The sequence below is a fragment of the Perca fluviatilis genome, chromosome 9 (genome assembly GCF_010015445.1).
Source record: "Perca fluviatilis chromosome 9, GENO_Pfluv_1.0, whole genome shotgun sequence".
Lineage (NCBI taxonomy): Eukaryota > Metazoa > Chordata > Actinopteri > Perciformes > Percidae > Perca > Perca fluviatilis.
Genome location: NC_053120.1, coordinates 5,421,085 through 5,440,311, shown reverse-complemented (window position 1 = coordinate 5,440,311; position 19,227 = coordinate 5,421,085). Strand labels below are relative to the sequence as shown.

Below are 19,227 nucleotides of genomic sequence, written 5' to 3'. Positions count from 1 at the left end.
CCGGCAGCCGGCTCTGCCACGGGGCTCAGTAATTAAAGGTTAGCCTTGACAGAGATGGATTCAGTGCCAGAGGCTGTTATGTACATTCTTTAATTTTCAGAGAATGTCTTCTTCTCCTCCTCTCCGTGTTATTCCTCATGGCTTTGAGCCTTTTTATTATAATAAAGCTCCCGTTCAGAGCGCGCTGCGGCGGAGGTCGTAGAGGAATCCCCCGGATGAATAACACACGGAAGCCAGACAAAGGCTAATTTGAACACGGCTATATTTCTACTGTAATGGGAAATAAAAACGGCCTCGCGGCAATCCCGGCGAAAAATGTCTGTGTCATTACTTTGAGGAACGACCTTGGGAAGGAGGATCTTGGGAGGACGTTGTGGGGGGGGGGGGGTACTTTTGTCTTAGCGCGGGGCAACAAGTTCAAAAAGTGTGAGAAAGAAAGGAAATATTGATGAAACAGAATATAAGATTCAATTTAAACCTGAGGGTGTTTCATAAAATTGGATAATTAAAACATTGGAAAGTCATTTTTTTCCTCCCCCCCCCCCAGCTGAGTGGTGATGTCACATGCGACAAAGGCACTCAAAATGCAAACGAGCTTATTGGTAGAGAGGGTAATTGAAGTAAATCAGACGAGACAGCGAATCAGATGGTGGTGGCGAGAGGTAGAGGCTGTGTGAGAGAGAGAGAGAAAATAACATTGATGCTTCACTACTGAGGCAGGCGACTTGGGAAATGAGAGGCCTAATTGACCGTGACAGAAAACCGGGCAGAACGGGGATTAGAAGAGTGTGTGTGTGTGTGTGTCTTGGATGTAATGATAAACTGCCTCCAGAGCTAGGCTATAGGTGCAGGCTACTTGTTTTTCATATTTGGTAGCCTAGGACACACACACAGAGTATTGTGCTACTTATACCCTTAACATCTGAGTATTGTGCTACTTATACCTTTAAGAACTGAGTATTGTGCTCATTAAGTGATATTGTGAAGACCTGCTGCATGCCACTGGTCCATGAGTTTGCGTATGTATTGTACTGCATCCGTAATATTTGTGTCCCTGTATCATTTTCTTCATGTGGACATAAATAAATGGTTGAAGAGTGTGTGTGTGTGTGTGTCTGTCTTCATCCCGAGATGAGGTTCATGATTCCACTGAAAAGCTCTGCTGAAAACACTTGACTGGGTAAAACCCAGCAGCTAAGATAACGTTACATGTGTTGTGGAACAGAGCTAAGCTAGCTAGCTAACTAGCTAGCTAGCTAACTAGCTAGCTAGCGAGCCGAGCATCCAGCTAGGTGAGGTAGATTGTGTGAGACGGGAGATGTAGTCCACTGAGCGGTTTCACACTAAACTAAGTGGTCATATGACAAACCTACGGCTACCTGAGACTTTCTTCGGTTGAAAAATGATCTTTTAAATTGACAAACAAGAATTGACGAAGAAGAAGGAAAAAGAGACCGTTTTTGTATTATTACATGAGTACTGATATGTATGAGGGAATAGAGCAGGTGATTTTCCAGTGTTATATTATTACATGAGTACTGATATGTATGATGGAATAGAGCAGGTGATTTTCTAGTGTTATATTATTACATGAGTACTGATATGTATGAGGGAATAGAGCAGGTGATTTTCTAGTGTTATATTATTACATGAGTACTGATATGTATGATGGAATAGAGCAGGTGACTTTCCAGACAGAAAGCCAATGGGGTGCAGCAACTGCAGCCTGTAGCGGTTGCACATGAAATGATGGATGGAGGTGGTTTGCTCGTTTCCCAATGTATGGAAGAGGAGGATGGTGGACAGAGTGGACGGATATACTTCAGGAACTAAACGTGGCACGAATGTGCTGAGAAGGGAAGAATAAAAGATTAATAGACGAACAGAGAAACTGTTAAATGATGATAAAAAAAAGGGGTGGCTGCCATCACTCACGGCAGAGTCGTAAAATTAGCATATAATTGTGCTCTGCAGCTCATTTTCATTTGTTCGCTCTCCCTCATACACAGACACACTTGTTCTTCCCCCTGGGTCCAATCATCATCATCATCATCATCATCATCATCTTCTTTCCACTCACTTCATCTCTCTCTCTCTGCTCCCTGTTGTCCGTCTCATTCCCCACGTCCTCTTCACATCCTGCTACACTTTCCTGACACTAGTATCTTCATTTGGGCACTTTATCAACTTGGAACTGGATCCAAAAGTGAACTGGCTAATAGAACCGGGCCCCCTAATCCTCAGCCTACCCCTTCTGTTGGTTATTTATCTATCACTTGCAGACAGTCTGCAGACGGCTCGCTAAGAGCTTTTTAATGACACTCACTGCTGGCGGAGTAATATGATGTCAGGCTCATCCACCCTGGCACATGGGGGGGGGAGGGGTAACTGCTGGCTGCAGCCGAAAAACACTTTTCAAAGTCACCTCCATGTATGCGTTAACTTGTTCAGAGTCTACTTCATCTCGGTGATAGGCACGGACCGGTTACCAGGTTCAAGGTATACTCATTGGCGATATTAAACCCTTTTTAGGGGGGGCCCAATTACAGGCTCAAAGGGCTTGAAACTGGTTTAATATCCTGTGTGGCTGTCGCCGATGCTATGCACCTGTAACCCAGTCAAGGAAAGGGTTAACAGAAACGTAGTTTTGGCCAATCGGAGGAGGTTGTGCCAGACTCCCGCCTTTGGCTGAGTCTCTATCTGATCTGTCAGAGGGAGAGCAGGAGACGGTGGGGAAGTTTAACGTTGGTAGTCCACCAGAGAAGAAGTCGGTCATTTTATGGTGCAGATTAGAACCTAAAATTGAAACGTAAGCAACTAAAATTGCTGAACGTTAGAACATTGTGTCAAATTAGTCGTTATTAATGTGACTTATAAAGTGTCAAAAAACGTTAGCTGACGTTGTTCAGTAGCTCAGAGATTATCGGCTAATGAAATGACTGATTTAGGAGTGGGGGGGGGGGGGTTTAACACTTCTGCATACACTGTATCCGTGTTAGAGGTGTTAAAATTAATCAAATAATCGATGCATCGAATCGTGGACATGGACGATGCTGCATCGATAATCGGCCGGCTCATAATCGATTATTTCTATTTAACGTAGGCCTAACAACATTTCTGTTTACATATTCTGGTATGTTTTGCACATTCAGGAAGTGCCATGTGCTCAGTGCTGTATAGGTTTATGTATCCAGTTTATTTAGTATTAGAGCACTGCAGAATGTTTTGTTTTTGAAGCTTGAAAAGCTATGAATGAAATCTCCTACATGGCTTTAATAGAAAAATGTATTTGACGCATCGTGATGCATCGAGATATCGAATCGAATTGAATCGCTGACATGATAATTGTAATCGAATCGGGAGATCAGTGAAGATTCACACCTCTAATCTGTGTCACATTCTCAACAGGGGCTGAGCCCCCCTAAAAGGTCTGATCCTAGAATCGCCCCTGCGGTGGTTTGAAAAAGTCACGGCTTCAAAACCACCAACAGTTTTCCTCGAGTCTTGAGTCTTCCAGGACACAAAGTGCAGTTTCGAAATCCGTCTCCCTGCCAGTGTGTAGTGGGTTTCAAAATAAACTGTAAATTGCGATACAGGGAAACCGTGATATTTTTGCTCAAGGTTATCATATCGTCAGAATCTCACACCGGCCCATGCCTACTCTGTTATTGCAGAATTTTCGTTTTTCATCAACTTTTGTAACATTTCTGATAAACAAACACTGGAGAACATTGCATTCTCTATGTTTTTATGAAAAATCCATCTTGTTACCTCTCTATGATTTCATTTCAGAGAAAGAGAAGTTATATGAGGACATGGGGTGAGGTTGGATTATATGAGATGGCACTTCTCCACACACACACACACACACACACACACACACACACACACACACACACACACACACACACACACACACACACACACACACACACACACACACACACGCAGAGCCTGACATCAGTCAGCAAACTCAGTGGGACTCTAATCAGATACACACCATGCGACTCGGTCGGTCTTCTTTCATCTCAGAGAATGAAAGAATTCAATATGTGCCCGTGAAGAAGCAGAGATAACGCTGCTGAGAGAAGAGCTGGAGGTGAGACACAAAGTGTGGGTGAAGAAAGAGATAGAGAAAAGGAAATTTTACACGCGGATGGAGAATCTCGAGAGAAGATAAAGACAGAAGACATTTGAGCTGGAGATGAACGGTGAGAATAAAAGGCGGACAGGCGAGCGCCACCGATAGATATACGTATATATCTATATAAAGAGTGAGGCGTTTCGACTGGCTCCGACCTGCCACGGACACGTCTGCAGGACGAGTCTGACCTTTCTGGAGACTGGCACACAAACTCACACAACCCAGGCTAACGCTGCTCATTTTTGTTCCAGAAGAATCTCAGGTTACACTTTACTTGAAGGTGTCTACATAAGAGTGACATGACACTGTCATGAACGTGTCATGAACGTTTATGACATAACGCTCATGTCATTCGGTTTTTGTCACGACAAGTTAGGGTTCATGTGTTCATGACAGTGTCATGTCCCTCTTATGTACACTTCAAGTAAAGTGTTACCGACACTCACTCCAGGTCAACTTTTTACATTCAGCCTTGATAAAACTGAAGTTAGTAAAGTACATGCCCAGTTTATTACAATCAAATACAACTCTTCTACCTTTATGAAGATAATAATGTTCAATTTTGTTTGGCCCATTGGTCAGAGATATTATTTGGACTTTATGTTTATTTGCGGTGGTGTTGAAGTGGACTGCATTGTGTTATCTAGTCTCTCTAATGTTCTGCCCCATTTATAAACATGAGTGGTGAAATACCTAAAAATTAAAACAAACATTACTGTATTATAACTACAAATCATTGGAGTGCAAATCCAACTACATTGATTGAACTTATATTTGTAGATGTAGAATAGTTTTTTTTGGATTTGCTGTTTGGATGAATCAATACAATGTATATATGATTAATCCTTACAACGTTATGTTGAACCCGGTTATGGGAGTGCAAACTTGTGCCAGCGCTCCTACCTGAGGCTGCGGGAGCGCGGTCTCATGGCGGGGGAGCGGCGTCCCTCCTCGTCTGTGATGCTCTCAGAGCTGAAGTGTTTGGTGAGGAAGTGCAGCTCGTCCGGAGTGGGCTGGAAGGGCAGCTGGTGCAGCTTCTCCTGAGATGAACAGGAGGACTGTGAGAGGAGGAGCACAGAGGGAGCACAGATTACCACCAGCGCTGGAGCTACTGCGGGGTCAGGCCAGAGCTAACGGCTAACGCTAGGGCTAGTCCAGGCCGGGGGAGGACAGGGGAGTTAGGCACAGGTGAGGATGGGGGAGTAAAGATCTCAAAATAGAACATGTATGTGCAGGTGTATGTGTGTATGGTATGTAAATGTTTATGTATTAGTATATGTAGGTGCTAATTTTGGACCCTGCAAACAAATATATCTACCATTCAAAAGTTTGGGGTCACTTAGAAATTTCCATTCCACTCCAATATAGACAGAATACCAGCTGATCTGATCTTTAATGCAATATCTACGTAGCCCATTATCAGCAACCATTCATCCAATGATCCAAATTGCCCATCTACCAGCTGGTAGATTTGCTTCATTCACCAGCCAAAAAACCAATAGGAACCTATTGAGTGTCTGGTCAAATTTGAACATTCACTAGCCATTCAGATTGTGGACAAAAAAATTAATTATGAACCCTGTGTGTGTGTGTTTGTGTGTGCGTTTGCTTTAAGCATCACTGCGCCATGGGGTGGAGGGTGGGGGTTGGGTGGGCATAGAAAGCTGTGCTTAACTGCAGAACTTTCATCTGGAATTTCTTGTGAAATGCAATTAAAAAAATAAAAAATAAACAGAAACGATGCATCTCCTGTTTTCATTGGAGCGCCTTTTCCCTCGCCGTGGTCATCTCTTCACGCTGTTTGAGTGACTGCAGACTAAAAACCGAACCACTGATTTTCAGATCACGCCACAAAGTGAGAGCGATATGACAAGTGTGCCTCCAGACGTGTCCCTTAATGCGCGCTGGTGTGATGAGATGATGGAAGTCAGCGTGACATTCATCTGTGAGCTCACCTTATTATCGAAAAAGACGATATTCCGTCTAAGCGGTTTACATGAATAATGAAAATGAAATTCCATCGTTGACACGCAGCCGTGCAAAAAAGGACTTTTTCAAAGTTAACCAGCGGCGGCGGACTTGTTGGACCGTGCTGCTGCTGCTAGCCTTGTCTGGACACATGGATGTTTCCCATTGATTTATTGCACTCAAGCAGTAGTATACTTCATGTTAAACATAAATATATTCTGATTTGATTACAGAAAAGACAACAGTATTGACGGCAAAATAGGCTCCAGAATATTTCGTTCTGTATTGACAGGTGCATAGATTTTTTTTTTTGTATTACATTTATATATCTGCATTTATATCAAAACCTCGAGACTTTGAAACATCAAAATGTCATTCATTAATATGTATTTGTGTCTAAATGACATATAAACATCTTCTCCTATTTTATTTTGTCCTGAAACAATTCCAACACGCTTGCGTGTCGCGTGAAAAATAGGCGTCAGTTCTATTTCTAGCAGGCAAGCGCTTTCGCCGCGGCTCGAGCCACGCCTGAGCAGTGTGTGTAACGCAGGCAGTGTGTAAGCTCTGACCTGTTAACATGGGAGCCGAAATAAAAACACGGACACGCCACGCAGCTGACACGCTCACGCCACGCAGCCAGTGTGTAGCCGGCTTAAGTCCTAAACAGGCAAGAGGCCACAAACTGTGGTAAAAACACAGATTGAGTCACATTTTGTCAGTCAGTCACAAAAGTATTTTCCTGAAACCCGAAAATCAATGACATGTCCCACACGTCTTAATCGGAAAAAGCTACATTCTGAAAAAGGTCTTATTCAGAATATCCAAATAGAATATGCAGTTTACATGACCGGTATCAAATTCTGAATATTGTCATACTCAGAATAATAGCGGAATATTAGTGTGCATGTAAACGTTCTTGGTGGGCCACGGCCAAACATCTGGATTACAACTGGGTCAACGTTTTATTAGACATCTAGGAGACATACAGCCGTTAGTCCAACATCATTTAACCTTTAACCCCTGTGTTGTCTTCCCGTAGACTACTCAACTTTTAGGTTTTCTCGGTCAAAATTTTAAATTCAAACCTCCAGACACTTTGGTCACTTTTCCTGAAGTTCTTTGTCGATTTTTCTGGACATTTTTGTTGTTGTTTTGACCAAGTTTTTGAAGCTTTCTCCCACACGTTTTCTCACTTTTCCCGAAGATCTTTGTCAATTTTTCCAATGTCTTTGTCGATTGTTTCTGCATTTTTTGGGGGCTTTTTTGTTGTTTTTTCCCCCCTACATCCTTCAATGTTCTTTAATAAAAAAAAAAAATCTTCAAATGCTATAAAATTTAATAAAACACCCAAATTCAATGAAAATAGTGAACTGATGAGTTATTTAACTTGTGAAGAGCGTCGTATGGAACCACTCACGTTATTTTTTTTTTGACAATTTGGTTGAAGGAAACCCACATTTCTGATTTAGAAACTTTTTGAAAATAGGTCAAATTTGACCCCGAGGACCACAGGAGGGTTAAGGACTATATTTCATTTTGTTTAACCTACATATCTAGACGTCGTTAGCCCTGCAAACCAATCATTAGTGGGCACTGAGAGAAGTCCTTTTCATCTAACAAGTCATTTATTTCCCACTCGGTACAAACAGGGAGCTAGCAGGCACGCTAGCAGTCTGGGTCTACATGTTAAGAGCTCGCACAGTCGGCTGCCTTTGAAGCATGCTGGGCCTCATTCTGCAGGCGGCAGGCTCAGAGAAGCCGCACGCCGGGGTGTTAACAAGGTGGGAGATGGAGCAACAGCAGAAGGTAAAGGAGAAGGATTAGACCAGAGGGAGTGATGATATGTCCCTGGGAATGGAGGAAGGAAAGAGAGGAGAAACAGAGCGGGAAGCAGAAGTACACTTGAGGGCAACGAAGGGAGAGAACGAGGGAGTGCATCACAGCTGATGGAGGATCTGTTGGCTTGTTGCTTTGCAGTGAAGTCAGATGTAGCAAGCATTATTATAGTAAACTCAAACAAAAATAAACAGTGGAAACTACATTTAAAAAAATAAAATAAACTGAAACTATATTGCGAGGTTAAAAAAGTCATAAAAATAGAATAAAAATGAATGTGAATCATTTTAACTGAACAGGGTTATGGCCATCCCAACAGTTCTCCAACCATGTATTTTTGGCTGTAGATACATATATATGTATATAGCTACATATTACATATTACGTACTTCTGAGACATTACACCTGGCCCTGACAAAAACACACTCAAACTAGCAAACGCACTATGACCCCTCACTAAAATCAAATGAAATTGAAAAGTCAAAACTGAAAAAGAAAAAAGTTTAACCCTTGTGTTGTCTTCCCGTCAACCATGCAACGTTTCGTTTTTCTGGGTCAAAATTTTAAATTAAAACTTTATGGTCGTCTTTTTCGACACTTTTCCCAATATTTTTGTCACTTTTTCTGATGTTTTTGTTGATTTTTTTCTCGTTTTTTAAGCTTTTTCTGACATTTTTGTCACTTTTTTCAATGTTCTTTTTTTTGCAATCTTTTTTCAAATCCTATAAAATTTAATTTAAAGTAGTGAACTGATCCTTTATTTTATTGGGAAGAGCGTTGAATGGAACCACCATTATTATTTTTTGACAATGTGGTTAAAGAAAACCCCAAAATGGGTCAGATTTGACCCGAGGACAACAGAAGGGTTAAATGCAGACACGTAGAGTAAAGTAGAGATATTTACCGAGACAGTGGAGCTGGGAGTGTTGGTGCCATAGCCAGAGGAAGGCAACGAGGCCAGAGACCAGCGTCTGCCATCCGTCCTGAGGGACACACGGAGAATAAAGACATGAAGACATTTTTTTTTTAATATAAATTATTTAAACACACATTTCAGAATCCAAATCCGATCAGAATCGGGTTAAAGGTGCAGTAGGTAAGCCTTATAAAACTATCTTTCTGTCATATTTACTGAAACTGACCCTATGTTCCAGTAGAACTACATGAAGCAGGTCATTGAAAAAAAAAAAAAAATCCAGCGCTCCCTGTTCAGATGCACCAATCAGGGCCGGGGGGAGTGTCTGACTGCGTGTCAATCACTGCTCAGGCACACGCATTCTTTCTCCCTTGTGGGGGGAGGAGCTTAGGAGACCGTTTTGGGCTTTAGCAGAAAGGGGGGAGGGACTGAGAAGTTGTCGATGTAGAAATTTTTTGACTAAGTCCTGGATCTTCACAGTCCTACCTATGGCACCTTTAATTGCCAAGTAAACAACCCTTACAGAGAATTTGCCTTGTTACATAAACATAAAAGGGAATAAACAATGAATGCAAAATACACGATAACCAATCAAACCAACAATTATGTACGATATAACTGTTTTACAATAAGAAAAGAAGGATGGAAGGTTTAGTGCAGGATGCGCCATATCGAGGAGATGCAGCGTCATCACATACAGCAAAAATGAAGTGGTTCAGCTGAAGGAGGGAAAATGCAAACCCAGGGATAACAAGGAGTCCAAAGTGCAGGCGAAAGCCATGAGGAGGATCCGCTGAGACACAAGCAGCATGAAGGGAGTCCACTCTGACCCAGGGCCGCGAAATGAATCGCAAGTTTTATCGAAATCGCAATATGGACTAGTGCAGGGGTGTCAAACTCATTTTAGTTGACGGGCCACATCCCCCCTTATTTGTTCTCAAGTGGGCCAGACCAGTAAACCACTCAAAGCCTCAAGTCCTACTGGGTGAGTTGGAGATGATCATTCATGCTTTCATTTCCTCTCGCTCAGATCACTGTAACAGTCTGTTTACCAGTCCAGTATGGAATTCATTTTTAAATCCTGGTCCTTACTTTTATAGCCCTGTACGGTCAAGTTCCTCCCTACATCTCGGACTTCAACGTGACATCATGACTTTGCGTAAACATTTCAGCGGCGGATGAATCCACATTTCGGTGCTCTAGTGACACAGTGTGTGTGTTCGAGGTGATGAAGGCACATGTCAGCCACAACATGGCTGCAACTAACGCTTATTTTCATTGTCGATTAATCTGTTGACTATTTTCTCCGTTAATCGATGAGTTGTTTGGTCTATAAAATGCCAGAAAATGGTGAAAAAAATGTGGATCAGTGTTTCCCAAAAAGACGTCCTCAAATGTCTTGTTTTGTCCCCAACTCAAATATATATTCAGTTTACTGTCCCAGAGGAGAGAGGAAACTAGAACATATTCACATTTAACAAGCTGGCATCAGAGAACTCAAACCGATTAAATCGATTATCAAAATAGTTGACGATTCATTTAATAGTTGACAACTAATTGATTAATCTTTGCAGCTCTACAGTGCAACAGTATGTTCCACTGATGGTTTTTTTTCGTGACATATTAGGTTGTGGTACACACAATATTTGTTAGGAGACACATTCACTGCTGGTCTTTGGTCTTTTCATGAGATTTATTGCTAATTAGAAAAATATGGAATATCACCAGCCTCATTAGGGTTGGGCATCGTCTGGATTTTAACAATTCTGATTCTTCCTTTCGATTCCGGTTCTTATCGATTCTCAATTCTTTGAGTGGTGGAGTTGAAATGGGTTCACATGTTTATTTCACAAATAAGAGTTATATATAATATAGGTTTTATTTTGATTCAATGGTGGGTTGCAGTTTGACGGGGCTTTTTCAACGTAAAATAAAGCCCCACTAGAGCGCCGCTTACTGTGCTCCAAGGCTGCAACACGACAAGCGCCTGGCCGCCACGGAAACCAAAACCTGCGCATGTTAAATTGGGAAGCCATGATCGGATATGAAACCAAATCCTCTAAAGGATTCCAATAAAGAAACGATTCTACTGGAATCTTAAGCCTCGTCCTAAGAAACAACCATAACTTAACACAGTTTTTATTCAACATTATGAGACCCATCTCCCCACTTTGGGTCCTACAGGTTGTAATGACTCCAATGATCAGAGAGTTTTTGTTTATGGGAAGCAGCAGTTTGTTGCTTTAGAGAAGAAATAAGAGGAGACCCTGCAGGGTTATTCAGAGTGTGCTCAGCCATGCAGGGCGGAGGGAGGGAGGGAGGGAGGGAGGGAAGGTGGCGGCAGAATGAGCGGAGGAGAAAGGTCGAAGGTCAAAACTGAGAGGTTACCTGTCAGCCCTGTGTCCGTGACTGGGAGGGAGACAAGTTTTAGAGCTGTTAACAGTGGTCACACACACACACACACACACACACACACACACACACACACACACACACACACACACACACACACACACACACACACACACACACACACACACACACACACACACCCCAAGCCTGTCCCATACTTCAGTTAAAATACATCCGCAACCCATCTAAATGTTAAATTCATATCATGTTATTATTATCATATAATATGTAATTATATTATTATTAATAACATAATATGTAGGCCTAAAATACATCATTATTATAATAAAATATATGATAGAAAAAAAAACATATGAATAAATACAGAATAAAAAAATGTCAAACTCAGCTCAGTGCTATCAAATGGTATTTATTCCTGTTTATTATTCTTTTGAGGATAATATGAAGACCCCAACGTCTGGAAAGATTTATTAATTTTTTTTTAATCATTTCTAACAAATAAAATGAGGAACATAGTCTTGTCGGAGGTCCAAAGGGACCGATACGTTAGTTTCTTTAATGAATGGTGATGCACAGTGCGGGAGTTAGTGCTGCTCGATTATGGAAAAAAATATAATCACGATTATTTCGGTCAATATTGAAATCACTATAATTTAACACGATTACTCGTTGAGTTCTGGAAAGATGTTGCAATTATTGAACTTAAGAAAAAAAAGTTAAGTAAATCAACAGTAAAAAAAAAAAAAAAAAATACATCTGTGAACTTTGCGTAAATACTTCTCCTATTGAAATCATTCAGAACAAGAGAAAATAAGAGTTTACTGGCAAAACATAATGAGCTTAATAATTTTTCTTGATTATTCTGTTTTTGTGATCATTGGGAGCCAAAATCATAATCACGATTACATTTAGATTAATTGCACAGCCCTAGCGGGAGTCTCCTATTTTGTAAAAGTCTGTGAAACTTTACAACACACCTGCACGGAAGAATTGTTGGATGTGCAAATTGTTTAAAGTGTTAAAGTTAACAAATATGAAAAATATATTTTTTTCAGGACTTGGGGGACTTCAGTATTTCCTCTATGTTGATTTTGTAGTGGCGGCCCACCGTGGCAACATTTCTGCCACCACGGTATCAGAAATAGGGATGTACAAAAAATTAAGTTGCGGTTGCCTTTTAAATGATCCTGCACAATCACATTTAACAAGTAGAACTATTCAGAGGTTATTGTTGTTCGGACAGACCTGCCCCCACTGCTAAAAAGAAAAATCCTAAAGGAAACACTGGACTTTGTGTAATAATAAAGTTTTTTTCTAAATTATTAGTTCAGCAGTTTTAAGACAGTTATTTCCCAGACCTGTCTTCTTTCATCAGGATCAAACGCCAAACCAAAAATAATTTTAAGTAGAGAAAGGAGGGAAAAACCATTTAGAAACACATGAGAATAATGTGTTTATCGTTGACTGCTGCACACTATTTAACCTTTGTGTTGTCTCCCCGTCGACCGTGCAACTTTTTATTTCTCTGGGTCAAAATTTACGTTGTGGTCGTCTTTTATTGACACTTCTATTGCCTTTCCCCAACGTTTTTTGGTCACTTCTTCCCGATGTTTTTGTCACATTTTTCCTGCTCTTTTTTGACATTTTTGAAGCCATTTCCGACATTTTTGTCACTCTTTTCAACTTTCTTTTATCCTTTCTTTTCTCCAAATGCTATGAAATTTAATAAAACACCCACATTCAATCAAAGTACTGAGCTGGTCTTTTATTTTACTTGTGAAGAGTAATGGTTGTATGGAACCATCCACATTATTTTTATTTTTTTTAAGATTCTTTTTTGGGCTTTTCTGCCTTTAATTGACAGGACAGCTAGGTGAGAAAGGAGAGAGAGGGGGGGAAGATATGCCGAAAATCATCACAGGTCGGATTCGAACCCTGGACCTCTACGTCCAGGCATAAACCTCTATGTATATGTGCGCCTGGTCTACCCACTGAGCCAACCCGGCCACAATCCACGTACATTTTTGACAATTTGGTTGAAAGAAACCCAAACTTCTGATATAGAAACGTTTTGAATACGGGTCGAATTTGACCCGAGGACTACCGGAGGGTTAAACACTTTTCATACATCACGTTAACAGTTTGAGAGCTAAATGCACTTCCTAAACATCAGACATTCCAAGCTCTCCTTTCCTAAAAGAAAAAGGAAACTAAGAGGCTTATGTACAAGCCAGCAAAGGAGCCTCAAATCAGGGACCTGTCATATCAGCCTCCACCACAAGGTGTCCCCGTTGTAACGGTGTCTGCAGCGCAGCACTGAGGTCAGCAGCCGGACGGAGAGGGATTTCCATTTCAAATCAATGTTAAAGCTCTTTTCGGCTGCTGCGCCGCTGCCACGCAATGTTTGATGATGTTGTCATGGAAATAGCCTCGGGGGGCATACCATGGAGGCATCGGCATCATCATCATCTTAATGAAGATTTAAGAGGCAGGCTTGCTGAGCATTTCCCCAAACTTTTATATGACATCTTCTTTTATCTGGGATTTTAAAAATATCACGGCTTTGCCTGAACATGCTTCATCCATCCATCCATCCATCCGTCTGTCTGTCACAGGAACACACACACACACACACACACACACACACACACACACACACACACACACACACACACACACACACACACACACACACACACTCTCTCTCTCTCTCAATAATTACTATCTGTGCTGAGAGCGCAGACAGATAAGAGGTTTATTAATCCCGGTTTGAGTGACAGCCTCGGAGTGATCATCTACCTCCTCATCAGCTCAAACACTATCATCATCATCATCATCATCAGCATCAGCAGCAGCAGCTCGGCTCTCAAGGACACTGAGCAGTTTCACAGCCGTAAAAAACAGTACGGCTCATCCATTCTGTAATTTCTTCACTTTCTGTCAGATTATGCTGCTTATTATTAAAGGTTTACGTAAGTATTTTTCAACCTGGACCCTATTTTCCCACGTGTTTGTGTCTAAGTGACTGATAGGAACAATATTTTTTTTGAAGTAAGTCCAGTTTTGAGCATGACCGCTGCAGCTGGGGCGCAAGCTGCGACGTAACCGCTCAGGGCAATTGTGTACAGTCAATTTCCGTCCACTAAAAGTTCTGTTGTTGCCGCTGACAGGCTCAGATTATTTTAAGTGTGTGACAACATTATGGAAAGGATCCCTACAGAGATAGACCTTTTTTGTTAAAGAGGAAGATCAGATCAAGAACAGCTTTGAAATCACCAAACCCACCAGACTCCATGTAAATAAACAGGACTTTTAGCGTGTATAGAGCCAGCATATTTTACACGTAAACAGAAGAATTATGTGTTTATTTCAACCAAACCAGAGTGGTGATTGTTGGAACAGCGGATAGACGAACCAAGACGGCTTTCGGTAGTTTTCTTTTGTTTCTGTCGACTTTGAATGTAGTGTGTTGTACCAGGATAGAATGACTGTTGATTTAAATGGGAGTCTGGTGGGTTTGGCGATAGCGGTTTGATGTTAAACAAAAAGGATCTTACTCTTAAACACAAAGGTCTATCTCTGTAGGGATCCCCTCTTAATGTTGTCAGACACTTAGACTAATAATCTGAGCCTGTCAGTGTCAAAAACAGCACTTTAAGTGAACGGCAATTAAAGGTTAACCTTACATTGCAGCTTGTTTCGCCTCTGCCGACTGCAGGGGGCTTGCATAACAATAGGAAAATATGGTCCAGGTTGAAAAATACCGAACTTACCATTTAACTGTACAGATAACATGTTAGAAAACATGTAGAGAAAAAAAACACTAAAAAGCTGCAGATTCTGTCCATTCCAATTTCATCCTAACTGACCTACACGATGCACTTTGGTTTGATCTCCAGGTGTGACCCTGCACATCTGAGTGTGTGTTTTTGTGTGCCTCACCTGCGCGCAGGCACAAAGGAGAAGTGTGCAGCTGTGTTCGGGGAGAAGTTGCGAGGGCTGTCCAGTGGGCTGGTGCCTGAGAGAGAAGAAGAGGAGAAGAATAGGAAAGAAAGAGGAGAGAGAATAATAGGTAAGCACACTAAACAGAAACCCTCTGTGTCTATTTATTTCCCTCAGCAACCGATAACAAGCACAGGAAATGAGCTGTTTGGAAACAAATCACTGTGTGATGAACCGTTTCGGAGCTATTGAGTAAACCTAACTGAATTGAGTTGGACATATTTTGTCATTTCCAAAAATAACAGCAATAGTCTGCAAAGATCTAATCAAAACAATTAGACTAAAAACACACACAGAGCAGATTGATTTGAGGTGCAACAGGCTTATTTTCCTGCTGCATGTTCCAAGCCAAGCTGACCAACAAGACAAGAGAGAAAATAATGGGCCTCTGTATGAAAGCCTGTGTAAAGTCGTTTGCTTGTTCCTACATCCTTCCTCCATTTTTCATCTTCTTCTGGCCCTCAAAAAGATGGGAGCAGAACGAGTGAACGAGAATGTGTCTGCTTGGATTTGACAAATGGGTTCAGCCGAATTCTCTCGCCCTCCCTAACCGTGATGAAACCGGTGCATCTCGTACATTAGTCTCACTTTGCAAGACCTTCCTCCACAGCGCTGCGGAGGAGGGTCAGGCTAGTCCACGCAGCGTTCCGGGATGGGAGAAATACGTGCTCTGGTTTATTGGCATTTCTTTAAACCAATCACAATCGTCTTAGGCGTCGCTAAGCGGCGGACGGAGGCACGATGCCTCTGCAAAACAGCCTCTGGAAGGAACTTGTTTTGGTGGAACATGTGTACGTTCAAAAGTTGTTTTAGTCGTGCAACAGAAAACTCAAGATTGGACAGATAGTCTAGCTAGCTGTCTGGATTTACCCTGCAGAGATCTGAGGAGCAGTTAACCATAGTCCTCACAAATCCACCGGAGGTTAGAACGCCAACACAAAGGAAGAGGACGGTGACGCACATCCGGCCGAAAAGAAGGACATACGGCAGAATTCCAGCGGCAACGGAGCAATGCCGGGAAGTGGAACGTCGAGGATATAGACTGCTCAACTAATGGCTCGCCATCGCCCCAATTTGCGCCTCTCACACAGAGCTACCGGTAGCGTTAGTAATCCTAAGAGCCGAAAAACAACGTTCGTGAACGAATTTGGCCTGTGAAAGATGTTGGAAGTCAACTTCCGCTGGGATCAAACCATAGGATATCATGACAACAATGGCCCCGACCCAACGTATTTGAGGTTTTTGAAATAAAAACAAGCATCACCTGCAATGAGTTCTTGTGTCGGAAGCATAACACCAATATCGATCACACCTAGGGCTGGGCGATATGGAGAAAATCAAATATCACGATATTTTTGACCAAATACCTCGATATCGATACCGCAACGATATTGTAGTGTTGACTATTGGTGCTCTCACAAAATATTTATACAATGATCATCAGTAATGTGGATATAATGACTAAGTGGGTAAAGGCAAATAATAGAACAGTTACAACAGTCTGGGAAGTTCAGAAAATGACATCACTTTACTGTAATGCAGCCTTTAAAACCAGGAAAAGACACTTATGTCATATCACGATATTACGATATCCAAAATCTAAGACGATATCGAGTCTCATATCACGATATCGATATAATATCGATATATTGCCCAGCTCGAATCACACCTGTGGGTGAGATGTTTTCCTAAAAACATTAGGAAGTTTTTCTTTTAAGTAGTGCTCCTTCCAAACGCTAACACAACCTCCATGTCGACTTAAAACTGTCGTTGGAAGGACAGATGCATGTGTTGCTGCTGATTGGTTGGAGCAAAAAAGACCCAAACTCCCTCGCAAAGGAGCTAACAACAACTCAATGTCACACTGAATAATTAAGTGGAAATGAAAGAGCTAGACAAGCATGTGTCTTTGTACTCCAGGGGAGGAAATGTAAAACATCTGCGGCACAAACTGAACGATTTGCTGTGAAACTGACACCCAGGAGATAGATAATCCTCTTCTAAATCAACCTGAGATTATTTAACAACTGGCGTGGCCGTAAATAAATATGCAGCGTGATGGATACGACTATCCAAGGCCAGTCCATGTGCAGGGGAAACGCGGCGCTCTGATTGTCGGCGTTTAACTAATAATTCAGCAGAGAGAGACGGCGAGGGGGGCGGAGGACAAGACATTAAGTAGTAGTCGGACATTTCTGCATCAATTATGCATTTTTCCTCAGCGGCACGTCTGGACAGAACAGAAGCTCAAATATTAATGGGAGCGTTTGCTTTCTGTCTGATGGGAACGTCTGTCTGTAGCTGCAGAACACGTATGCGCATACTCGAGTGAACAACTGTCCTATTAGTCAAACAGAAGCTGCTTAGTGTCCATCACACTGCTCGCAAATGTCTCATACATGATCACTGTGTGGATGAAGCTGAAGTTACATTAAAAAAAAAAAAAAACTCATTCTCAGTGTGGCGATGAGGCTCAGTCGCTGCACGGTCACACCGCATCGCTCCAACAGTGTGTGGGCATACATATGCGTGCGTGCGTGCGTGTGTGTGTGTGTGTTCTTGTTTAACTATATTAGTGGGGTCCAAAAACCAGGAATACAGTATACTTGTTGGATCCCGACAGCTTTGTGGGGCCAAAATGCTGGACCCCACAAGTTTAAAGGGCTGTTTGAGGGTTAAGACTTGGTTTTAGGATTAGGGTTAGAATTAGGTTATGGTGAGGGTAAGGGGCTAGGGAATGCATTATGTCAATGACATGTCCCTACAAAGATAGTGAAACAATGTGTGTGTGTGTGTGTGTGTCTGGGCTTGTTTTACTATATTCATGGGGTCCAAAAACCGGGGAATACAGTACACTTGTGGGGCTGTTAAAGGGCTGTTTGTGGGTTAAGACTTGGTTTTAGGATTAGGGTTAGAATTAGGTTATACTGAGGGTAAGGGTTAAGGTTAGGCATTTAGTTGTGATGGTTGGGGTTAGGGGCTAGGGAATGCATTATGTCAAAGACGGTCCCCACAAAGATAGTGAAACACACGTGTGTGTGTGTGTGTGTGTGTGTGTGTGTGTGTGTGTGTGTGTGTGTGTGTGTGTGTGGGCCATTAGTCAATGTTAGGCTCATTCACAGAAGAATCCATCTCCCTCTGCAAAGAACAATCACACACAGCAGTGAAGTGTAAACGGTGTGTTTGGGTATACGTGACGGTCGGGCCTCAGGTTATATTTGCAAAAGCCGCTCTCCCTCCCTACTCGTCAACATACTAACGCTTGGCCAGTGGCCCTCGGAGTCACATAGCAGCGCACGAGGCGCTCTTTTGTGGACACAGGACTTCTCCCCAGGAGACCGGGGTTCATGTTCCGTTTCTATTGCATATTTCTAATAACCATTTGTCTTTTAACCCCATCCACAACCTTTTCCTAACCCTAAGGGTCTGTCTCGCTGCTGCTGCTAGCCTTGTCTGTACACATGTATGTTTCAACTTGAAAAAAAGTCACGTGATTTGGATCACCCTTGTTCGACATATGGGGAGAGAGTTGAAAATTGTACTACACTCTAGCAGTAGTATACCTCATGTTAAACATAAATATATACTGATGTGATAACCGCAAAGACGACGTCGGCAGTATTGACGGCAATGTCGCTCAAAGCATGTTGACATTCGCTCTTAACGTCTATTTGAATAATGCTTTCCACTTCTTGTCAGGAAAAAAAAATAAATAAATAAATCGCTGTGCGGATTGTATTTTGAAAAAGTGAATAATGAAGTGACTGTGAATGAGAGCCGAGAGTACCTGGCAGGCGGTCTCGTCGCTACAGGTACACGAGATGCTTTGCCGTCACATTTTTACCAGGTTTTTGTGCTGCAAACTGCAGCGACGGTGACCTACTTTAGCAAAGACCGAGAAATATAGCGGCGTATGAGATACATGCAAATGTATTATCTGCTTTGTGGCGCCTCTGTCTCGCTGCCTCTCCAGGGAGAGTGTGGT

General features: G+C 42.1%; 1 protein-coding gene across 9 annotated transcripts in view; it reads right to left on the bottom strand.

Moving 5' to 3' along the window:
• The window catches only part of mast2 (microtubule associated serine/threonine kinase 2), a 275,716-nt gene that overhangs the window by 46,574 nt on the left and 209,915 nt on the right, over positions 1–19,227 (bottom strand). For 6 of the 9 annotated variants that reach the window (XM_039812498.1, XM_039812505.1, XM_039812503.1 and 3 more), the window contains 4 exons: positions 15,183–15,258; positions 11,256–11,276; positions 8,856–8,934; positions 5,048–5,202 (listed from right to left, as the gene is read on the bottom strand). In XM_039812498.1, coding sequence (XP_039668432.1) covers positions 5,048–5,202; positions 8,856–8,934; positions 11,256–11,276; positions 15,183–15,258 — 331 coding nt within the window. The remainder of the gene's footprint in view (positions 1–5,047; positions 5,203–8,855; positions 8,935–11,255; positions 11,277–15,182; positions 15,259–19,227) is intronic. The other 3 variants (XM_039812499.1, XM_039812500.1, XM_039812501.1) reach the window with 3 other exon arrangements.